This window comes from Gregarina niphandrodes (assembly GCF_000223845.1).
Source record: "Gregarina niphandrodes unplaced genomic scaffold scaffold00013, whole genome shotgun sequence".
NCBI classification, from domain to species: domain Eukaryota; phylum Apicomplexa; class Conoidasida; order Eugregarinorida; family Gregarinidae; genus Gregarina; species Gregarina niphandrodes.
The window spans coordinates 111438-122422 of record NW_011645783.1 but is presented as its reverse complement, the minus strand read 5'-3'; the positions used below and the strand labels follow the sequence as shown (position 1 = coordinate 122422).

At 53.5% G+C, this 10985-nt stretch overlaps 6 protein-coding genes across 6 annotated transcripts; 3 read left to right on the top strand and 3 right to left on the bottom strand.

Annotated features, from left to right (window-relative positions):
* Positions 1–1634: 1634 nt before the first annotated feature.
* Positions 1635–2444, top strand: GNI_074630 (hypothetical protein; the record flags this gene model as incomplete). The annotated part of the gene is made up of 1 exon (XM_011132150.1): positions 1635–2444. The coding sequence occupies one exon, from the start codon at positions 1635–1637 to the stop codon at positions 2442–2444; it is 810 nt and encodes a 269-aa protein (XP_011130452.1).
* Positions 2445–2534: 90 nt separating this feature from the next.
* Positions 2535–5036, bottom strand: GNI_074620 (PUB domain protein; the record flags this gene model as incomplete). Its single annotated transcript, XM_011132149.1, has 1 exon — positions 2535–5036. One exon carries the CDS (start codon positions 5034–5036, stop codon positions 2535–2537), a length of 2502 nt encoding a protein of 833 aa, XP_011130451.1.
* Positions 5037–5333: 297 nt separating this feature from the next.
* On the bottom strand, positions 5334–6188 carry GNI_074610 (short chain dehydrogenase/reductase family oxidoreductase; the record flags this gene model as incomplete). Its single annotated transcript, XM_011132148.1, has 1 exon — positions 5334–6188. One exon carries the CDS (start codon positions 6186–6188, stop codon positions 5334–5336), a length of 855 nt encoding a protein of 284 aa, XP_011130450.1.
* Positions 6189–6563: 375 nt separating this feature from the next.
* On the top strand, positions 6564–7433 carry GNI_074600 (hypothetical protein; the record flags this gene model as incomplete). Its single annotated transcript, XM_011132147.1, has 1 exon — positions 6564–7433. The coding sequence occupies one exon, from the start codon at positions 6564–6566 to the stop codon at positions 7431–7433; it is 870 nt and encodes a 289-aa protein (XP_011130449.1).
* Positions 7434–9127: 1694 nt separating this feature from the next.
* On the top strand, positions 9128–9337 carry GNI_074590 (hypothetical protein; the record flags this gene model as incomplete). The annotated part of the gene is made up of 1 exon (XM_011132146.1): positions 9128–9337. One exon carries the CDS (start codon positions 9128–9130, stop codon positions 9335–9337), a length of 210 nt encoding a protein of 69 aa, XP_011130448.1.
* Positions 9338–9750: 413 nt separating this feature from the next.
* GNI_074580 (RNA recognition motif protein) lies at positions 9751–10872 on the bottom strand (the record flags this gene model as incomplete). The annotated part of the gene is made up of 1 exon (XM_011132145.1): positions 9751–10872. A coding segment is annotated over one exon (1122 nt), but the record flags the coding sequence as incomplete, so codon positions are not given.
* Between the last annotated feature and the right edge of the window lie 113 nt (positions 10873–10985).

Sequence of the window (10985 nt, the reverse complement as noted above, 5' to 3'; positions counted from 1 at the left end):
GAATAACGTGACATCGTCCTTGTGTACTCCATAACCACACTGCACCACCAACCCAGAATAACGCAAGGAACGCCCATCAACCGTAAGAAAAACTCGAACGAGGAATTTGCTGAACACCTGAACACCAAAACACGCTGTACAAATACTCTCTGTAATGTGTGTGTTCAACCATGTGTGTGTAAAACACATGTGTGTGTTCAACCATGTGTGTGTAAACACATGTGTGTGTTCAACCATGTGTGTGTAAACACATGTGTGTGTTCAACCATGTGTGTGTAAACACATGTTAGATGAGTGAGTGTAAATATTACGGGTCTGAATCCGTGATTTGTTGAGTATATTTAGACAATCTGTAACCGCCAGGTCATCCAGCGATCTGCAAGAATACGACGGTGACCTGCCACCATCAATGTGCTGAAACGATTCCGGCAGTTCTATACGTCCATCTTCAACAAACCGAATCTGACTTAGACATTTCTGTAATCGGTCCATCTGTATGTGCAACGGCACAACCGAGCACGGAAAAGCGGCCTTCCCAAGCGAGGCATCGAGGTAAATAATATTCGTACATGTTTCTTCAACTATCTTTCCATTGTAGTAAACAACCCTAAGGCATAGATGTCACCCGTTGTTGATTGAGTAGTAGGTTGTGGACTAGTAGGTTGTGGACTAGTAGGTTGTGGACTAGTAGGTTGAGTAGTAGGTTGTGGAGTGGTTGAGTAGTTACGGATTGGTGAGTAGATGTTGTGAGCAGTTACAGGTCATGGCTAGACAGTAACCGGCTTTAGTCTGTGGCTTTCTCTGGTCGTCTGGGCCGCACGCGTACGATCCAATATCATAAGGTCTTGGACTGGGGTAAGCAGCAGAGGGAGAGAGGACCAAGAAGTCGAGTTTCCTGCATCCCTCATTGGGGAAGCACCAGCCGGTGAGTGAACCTTTTCTCTGTCCCTTACACTCATGACCCGCAATCGATATCCGGATCGTGAGGCGCTGCATTTTCGTAGCCAAAAATGTTTCGTCCGGAGAGCATCATCATCAAGGTCCATACTGTTACCCAGTTCACCGGCAAAAGTGTGAGTCAACCACCCCGAGTCAACCACCCCCCCCGAGTCAACCACCCCCCCCCGAGTCAACCACCCCACCCCGAGTCAACCACCCTGCTCTTATCCAAATTATGTTCGCCCGAAGATCTATTTCCCCACCAAAGTTTTCCGCTCAATCTCGTTGTACGTGTTTCTTTACCTTAGGGAGCGTGGACAATTTGTTGCGTTCTGAATGGCCGAAAGAAACAGGCGGATTTAAACAAAGGTGCAGTGACTAACGCGATGTTCTGCTCACAAGAAGGGACCTTCGACTATCCGTATACCAACTCTGGAAAAATTATGTAACCTCTCACTTGCGCCACGGGTGGGTGTATCGACAGGGTGTGTGGTCCCTGTCGATACCGTGTACGGTCGATACCGTGTACGGTCGATACCGTGTACGGCGAAGTTTATCCACAACATCGACTAGTGTGGTGACCTTTATACCATAGGTTTATATTGGAGCACGAGGGAAAGTCGGCGGCGGTGGCGTCGTTGCCACTGGATGTGTTGGCGGGGAACACGAAGCCGGTGATAAAGGACTCGGTGGCGATGCGGTGGGAGGCGGAGGCTCCGCGGAGCGGGAACGCTCCTCCGATTCTGAACTTCGAGGTGCGAACTCATCCGACGCCTCCGGATACGTATCAGGAGTCTGTGTGGGGCATTCCGTTGGAGGGGCTAGACTTGGATTCGAGCACGGCGCGCGCGACGCCTTTGTTCCCAACTAAGCAGCACCCACAGCCAATAGGTGCCTCGATTTGGACGGGCATTCTAGACGACCCAATTTACGCTCCTGGTGCCAGTGGCTTCGCGCCCCATGCTGCACTTGGTCGCGATCAATCGGCAGCCGTGTACAGAGAACTTTCGCCTACAACAAATATACATCGCGAACAGTCAGCCGGCCCCACCGTTAGACGTGGAGCCGGCCGCAGATCTCTGGACATACACGCTTCCCACCTTAAAGGTGGCTGTGAAGAACGACTCGACGCGAGCCCCTACCGGGAACATTCCGCTGCCAACTCCTCCTTCGCCACCGACTACGTCAGCTCAGGCCGCCTCGCCGCAGTCTCCCCACCCCCCCGTCTTGCCGCTTCGCCACCCATGCAACCCAAACGCGTTGAAACAGGTGGCAGCGGCCTGAGACGCTTCTTCCACAAGAAAACGACCGAGGACAAACTCAATCAACTCGCCCGCGAAAACGGTAAGCAACGACTGACCCTCCCGGTTCTATTACCCGCCTCTACCACGCGCCTGCAAACACGGATCTTTGTGTCAGCACTCGTGTGTGCACAAACTCCCCCTCGACCCAGACTGGTGGCAATCACTCTCCTCTGTGGCGCTGACTCTCCTCCGTGGCGCTGACTCTCCTCTGTGGCGCTGACATCTGTTTTGGTTAGAGGTCGACTGTCGCGTCTCTCAAGATTTTGTCCAAAAATTTGCGAACCACCGAATTTAGTTCTTTTTCCACGGTGAGAACCAGCTGGCTATGCCAGAGCCAGTGGGCTCTTGGAGCTGCTTAGGCGTGTTATCCTCATGCGCGGTCCCAGTGGAGCGAGCGGCGGTGGCGGCCGCTCGGTTGCGGTCGCCGATGTCTGTCTGTCGGTCGCCAGTCAGGTCGGGGCGAGGGACAGTGGCCGGAGGCGGCAGACTGCCCTGGCGCGTGAGATTGGCGTGTCGAGAGGTCGAGAGGTCTCTGACGTTGGGAGTCATTTCTTTGACGAAGAGTTCGTGTACGTAAGAGATAGTTTCTACGTGCAATACGGGTAGTAGATAGAGAGTTTCATACTCTGTGTAGCCGAGACAAAGAATGAGTTCTTTAGCTCCCTCGTGTTTCACAACTTGGTCAAATATCGGATTATCTTTTCGTAAAACTCGCTTGGTCGGCTCTTCCGGAGTCAACAGTAGGTGTTGAAACAAACGTACTAGCGCCCGTAACACATTTGTCTTCACTGAAGGGCCCCCTGTCATCGGTGAAGGTGGTTGTCGAATGGGGGCAAGACTAAAACTAAATCCCCGCTCTTCAGCCGGATGGACGCTCGCCTTTTCCAAGCTTGCCGTGAGGTTGGTAATGATTCGGTTAATCCGATCTTTCGTGAGAGCTTTCAGCGGTGCGTATGATACCAGACCCATTCCCAAAATCTCTGGGTCATACAAAGACGTTATGATATTCCGAATTAATGCCGGGGAAATACTCAGCTGATCGAACCAAGCATCACTCAGCACACGCAATTGGTCTAGATTGCCGATCCAATTTTCGTCCAACAGAACCTTCTTGGCTGTCTCCACTTGCCCGTATGGATGGCAATACTTGATGCCCACTTTATTCAAAAATTCTTCCACTGTAGGCTCAATATAATAAACAGCGGACAATACGCCTCCCGTTGGTACACCTCCAGCAGACATTCCCAAGGCATTCACATTCATGTGGTCGTCAATAACTCCGGACGACAAATTTAAATCTAAGTATTTATCATCATCTTGAGATAAGAAACCGGAGTCCTTGGATAGAATATCTTTACACATAACTTCTTTCGTCATACAACTATCTGCTAACCTGTAATCGTCCGCTTCATGCCCATGATGAGACGGCTCATCAACGGGTATATGTTTAATATAATTTTGGCAGAACTTCTTGAGAACCAAATATAAGCCGAACGGTAGCTTTTCATGGAGTATTATCGCCTTTAGATCCTGAGTAGTTAATCGGTAAACATGTTCTAGATGTGTCAATTGATATTCCTCTTCCAGCACTTTCGCATCAAGCTGACTATTGAGCATCTTAACGTAGTCAGATAGCTTTAGCAACGACGGTGTCAGCTGTAGCTCGCGGATGTTATGACGTAAAAATTCCTCCACTGAATTAAGTTGGTTATTAGACCACTTGGTCTTGAGTTCTTCAATCATGATTTCAATATCCTCATCATCCAAATCTTTAAGTAATAGAACCGAGTTTATTTTATGTTCACGTACTACAAAGTCGGTGATCTCCTGTACATCTGACACTTGTAAGCCTTTGGTGATAGCGCAAATCGCAATTAAAGATTCCAGTGAATATTCGGCTCCTGAGCCGCACAAATAGCTTACACTCCGACCAAGAGCCCCTGTGCTTACACTCTCACACTCAGCGCGGTAATCTTCCGTCGTACTATTATACAAATCCATCAAACGTTCCGTCTGAGAATCTAACCACTTGTTCAACTTCACCGGTATGCCATTACGGATGCGAATCGTGTCCGGTAAGGCGAGCAAAACCGACAACTTGTTCACGCCCAGGCTGGTGTAAATCTTCTCTACAACCTTCTCCAACTCTTCTTTACTCTTGCCTAACAAATCTGCACTCTCGTCCGTAACCAGACACTCATAAATATCGGAATGTCGCCATCCCGCATCTCCTTCCTGAGTCGCTATACGCTCCACGGCCGGCAGCGGACTAAATTTTGCCCGACTCATCACGGGCACGTCTGCACTGTGGTCAGAGGGACCTGACTCGATCGTGAAGCACTCGGGCTTTGGTCCGAGACAAACCTCCTGTCCTGCATAGGTCGTCGTCCTTTGCTCACTTTCTGACGTCACTCTTTCCGACGTGGCTAGCTCGGACGAGGCTCTTTCCGACGCTCCTTGCTGGTCTGTTAACACAGGTATGCGGGCTATATCCGGTCGTTGGCTCAGTTCCTGTTGCTGGCACAGTTCCTGTTGCTGGCACAGTTCCTGTTGCTGGGTCAGTTCCCGTCGCTGGCTCAGTTCCTGTCGCTCGCTCAGTTCCGGTTCGTGGCGACTCATGTTCGGTTGTTCGGTCCCGGACCTACCTGACTCGGTCGAGGTGGGCAACGAAACCAGCTCCTCCGAAGTGCTGTGGCCAGTGACGAAGCCCACGGCGTCTCCATCAGTCTTGGGAGCGGCTCTAGGCTCGGCCTCGGAGGTTTGAGATGATGAATCGTTCTCACTCAACAACATCTCCGCCCCTTTTTTCGCCAACGCGTCAACACTCAGACCGAGACAAGCGGCCGTGCGATTGAGATCAGACAGACTAGCATCACTATGAACATCAGAGTAGTCAGTCATAAAAAAATGTGGTGAACTTGACATGCCTAGCTTTCAGCCAAATTGTACAACTGATAACTTGGATCTGGATGGGGCCTAACTTGGATCTGGATGGGGCCTAACTTGGATCTGGATGGGGCCTAACCTGGATCTGGATGGGGCCTAACTTGGATCTGGATGGGGCCTAACCTGGATCTGGATGGGGCCAGTTTAGCCGTTGACTACGGTGCCGCCATTGATGTGTATGGTCTGTCCGGAGACATAGGAGGAGTCGTTGCAGGCGAGGTAGACGTAGGCAGGTGCACATTCACTCGGCTGTCCGGCGCGGCCCATTGGCGTTTTCTTTCCGAATTCGGTGACGTGGTCGCCCATAGTAGAGGGAATGAGAGGAGTCCAGATGGGTCCGGGTGCAATGGCGTTGATTCGGATGCCCATGTTGGCGAGAGGTGTGGCGAGGGACCGAACGAGTCCGACTTCGGCTGCCTTGGTGGAAGTATAGTCGAGCAACACGGCATGGCCATGGAAAGTATTGACACTGCTGGTAATAATTATGGAACTACCAGGCTTAAGAACATCCAGCGCCCTTTGGATAGTGTAGAAGTGCGAAAAGATGTTGAGGCGGAAAGTCGCTTCTAACTGTGCCTCGGAAATCTTACGGATGTCGTCGCACACACGCTGGACGGCCGCATTCAACACCAATACATCCAACTGCCCGAAACTCTTAAGGCAAAAATCCACCAAGTCGATACAGGCCTGCTTCGTCGACAGGTCCCCCTGATGCAACACCGCTTTGGCCCCAGCCGCCTCACACTCAGCCTTGGTCTCCTCGGCGTCCCGCGTCTCGTTGAAATAAGCAATCACCACGTCGCAACCTTCGCGCGCAAAATGCACCGCCACCGCACGACCAATCCCACTGTCACCACCCGTCACAATCGCCACCTTCTTCTCCAGCTTTCCCGCCGCCTTGTACGATGGCGAAATGAACTCCGGCCGAGGCGTCATCCGCCATTCCTCCCCCGGCGGCGTTTGCGGCTGCACTGGAAAGTCTTTTGACTGCGGAGCCATGTCCTTTACGTGCGCATGCGAACGGGCATCACAGGCCACACCAATCACACGCCCCACCAACTTAGTTCCAACACGCTCACACCAACTGAGGACCAGTCTATCCGCATCTAAACTCCCCCGCGCCAACTCCCATGGCGCCGAATCGACGGGGCCACCTGCATGCAACCTGCGCCCATTCTACGACCGAGCCACCTTGCACCAGACCAAACTGCAGCCACCAAAGTACCACCTCCCTCGCTTGAATGCGTTACTCCCTGCTGCGCTACTACCTACCCCCCTTTGGCCCCTCCCTTGACTTCCCCATTTGCTCCCCTTTCGAATTACGCGAAATTTGTTCCGCGCTAAGCCCAGCACACGCGTGTGCGATGCGCCCAAATGAGCCTTTGGGACGCCGAAATTATCGCGATTCGCGCCAACAAAGCGCTCAAGGATCTGGAAAAGCTAATTCTTGTGGAGACGACGGGCATCAAGGATGATCGAGAGACTAAAATGATGGAAATTGCGAACCTGGAGAGAGAAGTCGACGCGCTGGACATGGCCCTGCTTCTGGAGAGAGCGAAGCTTAAGACCTTTGCGGCCGTGGCGGAAGAAACAGAGCCCACCTCGGCTACCGAAGGGCTGCCTCCATGTCTAAGCTTTATGTGGCTCAAACGCGATCCGAGTCCCGACTTGTCATCCAGGCCCTCTAGCGCCGAATCCATTGAGTTTATTACGCCTTCTGTGGCGTCCACCAGCTGCGCGCCGTGCAATTTACCACGACGCAACTTGCAACAGCATCGGAGACTGGCTTCGAACTGGTCGTCGGCCTCGGTCGTCCAAAGCGATGCGGGACCCCGGTCCCAAGACGAACCGTTCGAGAACCGACGCTGCACGGGGTGGTCGCGGTCGGACGGCGCCGTTTGGAGACCAGCGCCGGAAGAGCGAAGGCATGCGCGGCTGAACCCGACGACGCACCTAATTCCGAATTCTTTCGACCTAATACCGAACCATCACGCGAAGGCTGTGTGTGCGAGCGGACCAGAGCAGGTCTCTGCTTGCAGACCCTATAAAAGAGCATTATCCATCCAGAGAACTCCTTGTCCAGAAGCTCCTATCCCTAGCGACGGAATGTACATCAGTCACGAGCTCTCGTCTGCAGCTTTGTGCGACCCATACACCAGGAGATCCCTAACGATCAGGAACGACACAAAAGCGAGGAGACCCAACAAAACGTTCCCCAGGTTTGTTAGTCGTCCGCCTCTGTGATTTCTTACCGTCCACGCGTGGCCTATCGGAGAAATCTGCGACACTTAGCCAATGGAGACTGCGATTGGGGGAAAGTATTTTGTTCATCATCAAGGCAAAGCGACCTAGACAGTAGAGAGGCTCGTCTGATCGGAGGTCTCCGCATATGCCTGGCCACCAGCTCATTTTCCCTTTTGGTGAAGAGTCCCGATCGACTAGAGCTCAAGCTGTCACCGGAAGCCGCAGGTGGCTGAGATCGGTTCAGTATGGACTGGGACGACGGCGATCGGTACAGGGGCCTCAGTGGAGGAAACGACTCGGTGCTGGGTTCTACCACATCTTCCCGCCGAACTGTGGTGTCTTTGGGGGCGATCGGTATCTGGTCAAAGCCGCTAGCGTAGAGACGTTGTTGCAGCAAGCGCTGGTGGAGTAGGCTCCTTCTTGTGCTAATGTCGGAGTCGTCGTCAGGATATTGTCTGGTAGCAGGTTCATAGATTTGCTCTTGGTAATAGCCAACTTGTGCACTGGTGTCATGGACGGTCATGGATCGTTGGTGTATGGTTGATGGTGGTTGTCGCGGTGGTAGGGTGCGGCAGGAGGTGGCCAATGAGTATTTCTGGAGGCCGTTGAGAACCGGGAAGTCGTTAGGAGCGCGGTCGAAGGTGAGGAGGTCGAGTTTTCTGATGCAGACCCGGTTGTTCCGCCATTGGATCGACCAGCGCTTCTTTTGGAAGGCAAGTGTGACGGGTGGCATCGCTTGTATCGACAGTTTCCTCGGCTGCTGGGGAAGGCTGAAGTGCGTGGTGGAGTGGGTGGTCCATTTTTTCCTGGGGTCTGTCTGTTGGTCCGACGGCTCACGTTCCGTGAGTGCTCTTATTTTCTGTTCCCCGCGAAGGAGACACTCGCGCAGCTCCGACATCTCTGCGTCGAACTGCAGAGTCGTAGACAAGAATTCCTCCTGTAATCTCTTGACCTGGAGCTGAAGGGAGTCCTTTTTGCGCGTCAAGGTGTCGATCAGTGACCGGGTATGAATGTCGTCCGTTGTACACTCCACCCTTCCAAGACTTGCCATTTGCTGAGCTTCCCCCAACAACTCCTCCAACTCCAGTATGCGGCAATCGCGCTCCTAAACTCATTTAGATAGCATGAGCGAGCCCACGGGTGATGGCGCACGAGCGATGGCGTACTACCATGTGTAGAGGACCGCGCTATATGCCGTGAACTATGCCACCGAGTGCTGTCAACCATGTTATATGTATGAGTACGGGACCATGCCACACGTACGGGCAGCAAGCCGAGGAGCTCATCGCTCTTGTGGGGGTAAAATTTGCATCGTTAAGTCGGCAATGTCCACCGATAAACCGTGGACGAACTTACTTCTATAGCATTTCTCAAATCAGAGACGGATAGAGGACTACTAAGGTCCTGGTAGTCAGCGCCACGGAACGTTACATCGGACATTACCTAATTTCGTCATTTGCCTGTTCCCGGCCCGCGCCGAAAAGTGTGTGCTTATCGTGATCGAACGAATTGAACAAATTTACTATGCGTCTAATACTACTGGTTCTGGCCGTTCAGTGTGAGAAAAATCCTGTAGCACAGCAGCGCTCACCATTTCAGCTCAGGCCGGGTTGCTCGATACGGCTACATCTTTGATGAGTAGTGGATCGGCGGGGTCCTTGCTATCCAGCGTCGGTCTTGGGGACGTAGCAAGCATGTTGCCTACGACAACAACGACGGCAGCCCCTACCTTGCCGTCGGAAGGGCTGAACGCGTATCTGGACAGCGCCAGCAAAATGGAAGACCGCGTTAAGCAACTGAAGGAAGCTGTTACATACGAAACATCGATGCTCGATACTCTCTCCCGGTTCGGACTTGAGGAAGTCACTGGTCCCTCAGCGGTAAGAATTGAATACCGGCCCTAGCCGAACTCCGGCCCTAGCTGTAACCGAATTCCTCGTCTTGCTAACTACAATTTCTCCAGGGAACGGACACAACGGTCAGCTACGTGGATCCGACGGTTCTGGCCAGCACGGGTTCATCTGCTGAGACTTCCGGCACTCCTCCTCCGGTCATCCTGATCCTGCCACGGCGCCTTCAGCAATATGAGAAGCTATGGTTGGTAAGCTCTTGGTAGCACACGTTTAGCATTTTCTTAGATGTCAATTCTGAGCTGTAATGAGGGAGTAGCAGCAGTAGCCGAGTGATCCCAAGGTCCGAGTGATCCCAAGGTCCGAGTGATCCAAAGTCCGAGTTATCCCCAACTAGCGGGTCTGCTTTGTAGGGCGGCAGAATCGAAGCATATGTAGCGGTCCCGAACGGCTTTCTGAGGGTCATTTTATCCGGAGTACTTGCCTGACGACCAAGGAGCGTCATAGGTTCGGTCGTGGGACGATCGCGGCTCATATTGTCCCTTTTCATAGGACCCACCTGTTGCGTAAGGCATGGATTTCTCGGGGGGGAAGGTGGACTTGTAGCCGCTCCGGTCGTGTGAGGTTCTGCTGTCATAGTGTCCATGGCCTCGGTCGTGGGCGCCCGGGCCTTTCTCATACGAGCCCTTGTCATATGAGCCTTTGTCATAGGTGGTCTTCTCGCCGTAGGTTCGTCCTTCTCCGTAGGAGCTGCGTCCTTCGCCGCCGTAGTTACGTCCCTCGCCGCCGTAGTTACGTGCTTCTCCGTAGGAGCTGCGTCCTTCTCCGTAGGAGCTGCGTCCTTCTCCGTAGGAGCTGCGCCCTTCCCCGTAGGAGCTGCGGCCAGTGGCTGCGCCGAAGCCAGCGGTACGCCGGCCTTCGCCGTCGTAGCTACTACGGTCGTACGGTCCGGTGGTGCGACGTGCACCGATGCCGGCCCCACGGCCGCGGTACTCCGAACCGCCACGGCCGGGTATTCCGCCGCGATGGAAGCCGCGTCCACGAGTGCTTCCACGAGGGGCGAGACCACCACCGCGACCTCGTCCCCTTCCGCCGCGACCCACGGGTGCATATTCGGTTCGGTGGTCGGCGGCGCGAGTAACCTTGACGCCTTTGCGGGGTGGTCCTTCACCACCACCAAGACGTCGTGGGAGCCAGCCTGAAACGACGCGAGCCTTTTCGGTATCCACCAGTACCGCCCGTCCATCAATTACTTTCTGATTTGCATTTTTATAAGCGTTCCACATTCCTTCTTCATTTTTAAACTCAACAAATGCGTATCCTCGAGGCTTCCCCTCCAGGTCCGCTACCACTCGGATATCTCTTACCGGCCCATATGCTTCGAATGTTTTTAGTAATTTCTTCTCCGTCGTCTCGTAACTCAATCGACCCACAAACAACGTTTTTTTCGCATCCGCCGTCTTCTGCTTAGACGGGTCTAAAGACGGCTCGTACAACACACGCCGCCGTTCCAACTGCTCCGCGTGTTCGCGCCGACGCTCCTCCTGCAACGTCTGCCTGCGCTCCGCAGGCGAAACAAACGAAGGTGGCTACCGCACAAAACTTTGCGCAAACAGGGCGGGGGGACACACGCACACGGGGTGACAACGCACATCAAGGGGGAAGGGCACACGAAGGTAGACAGTTGCGTGGTGCGGGGGGG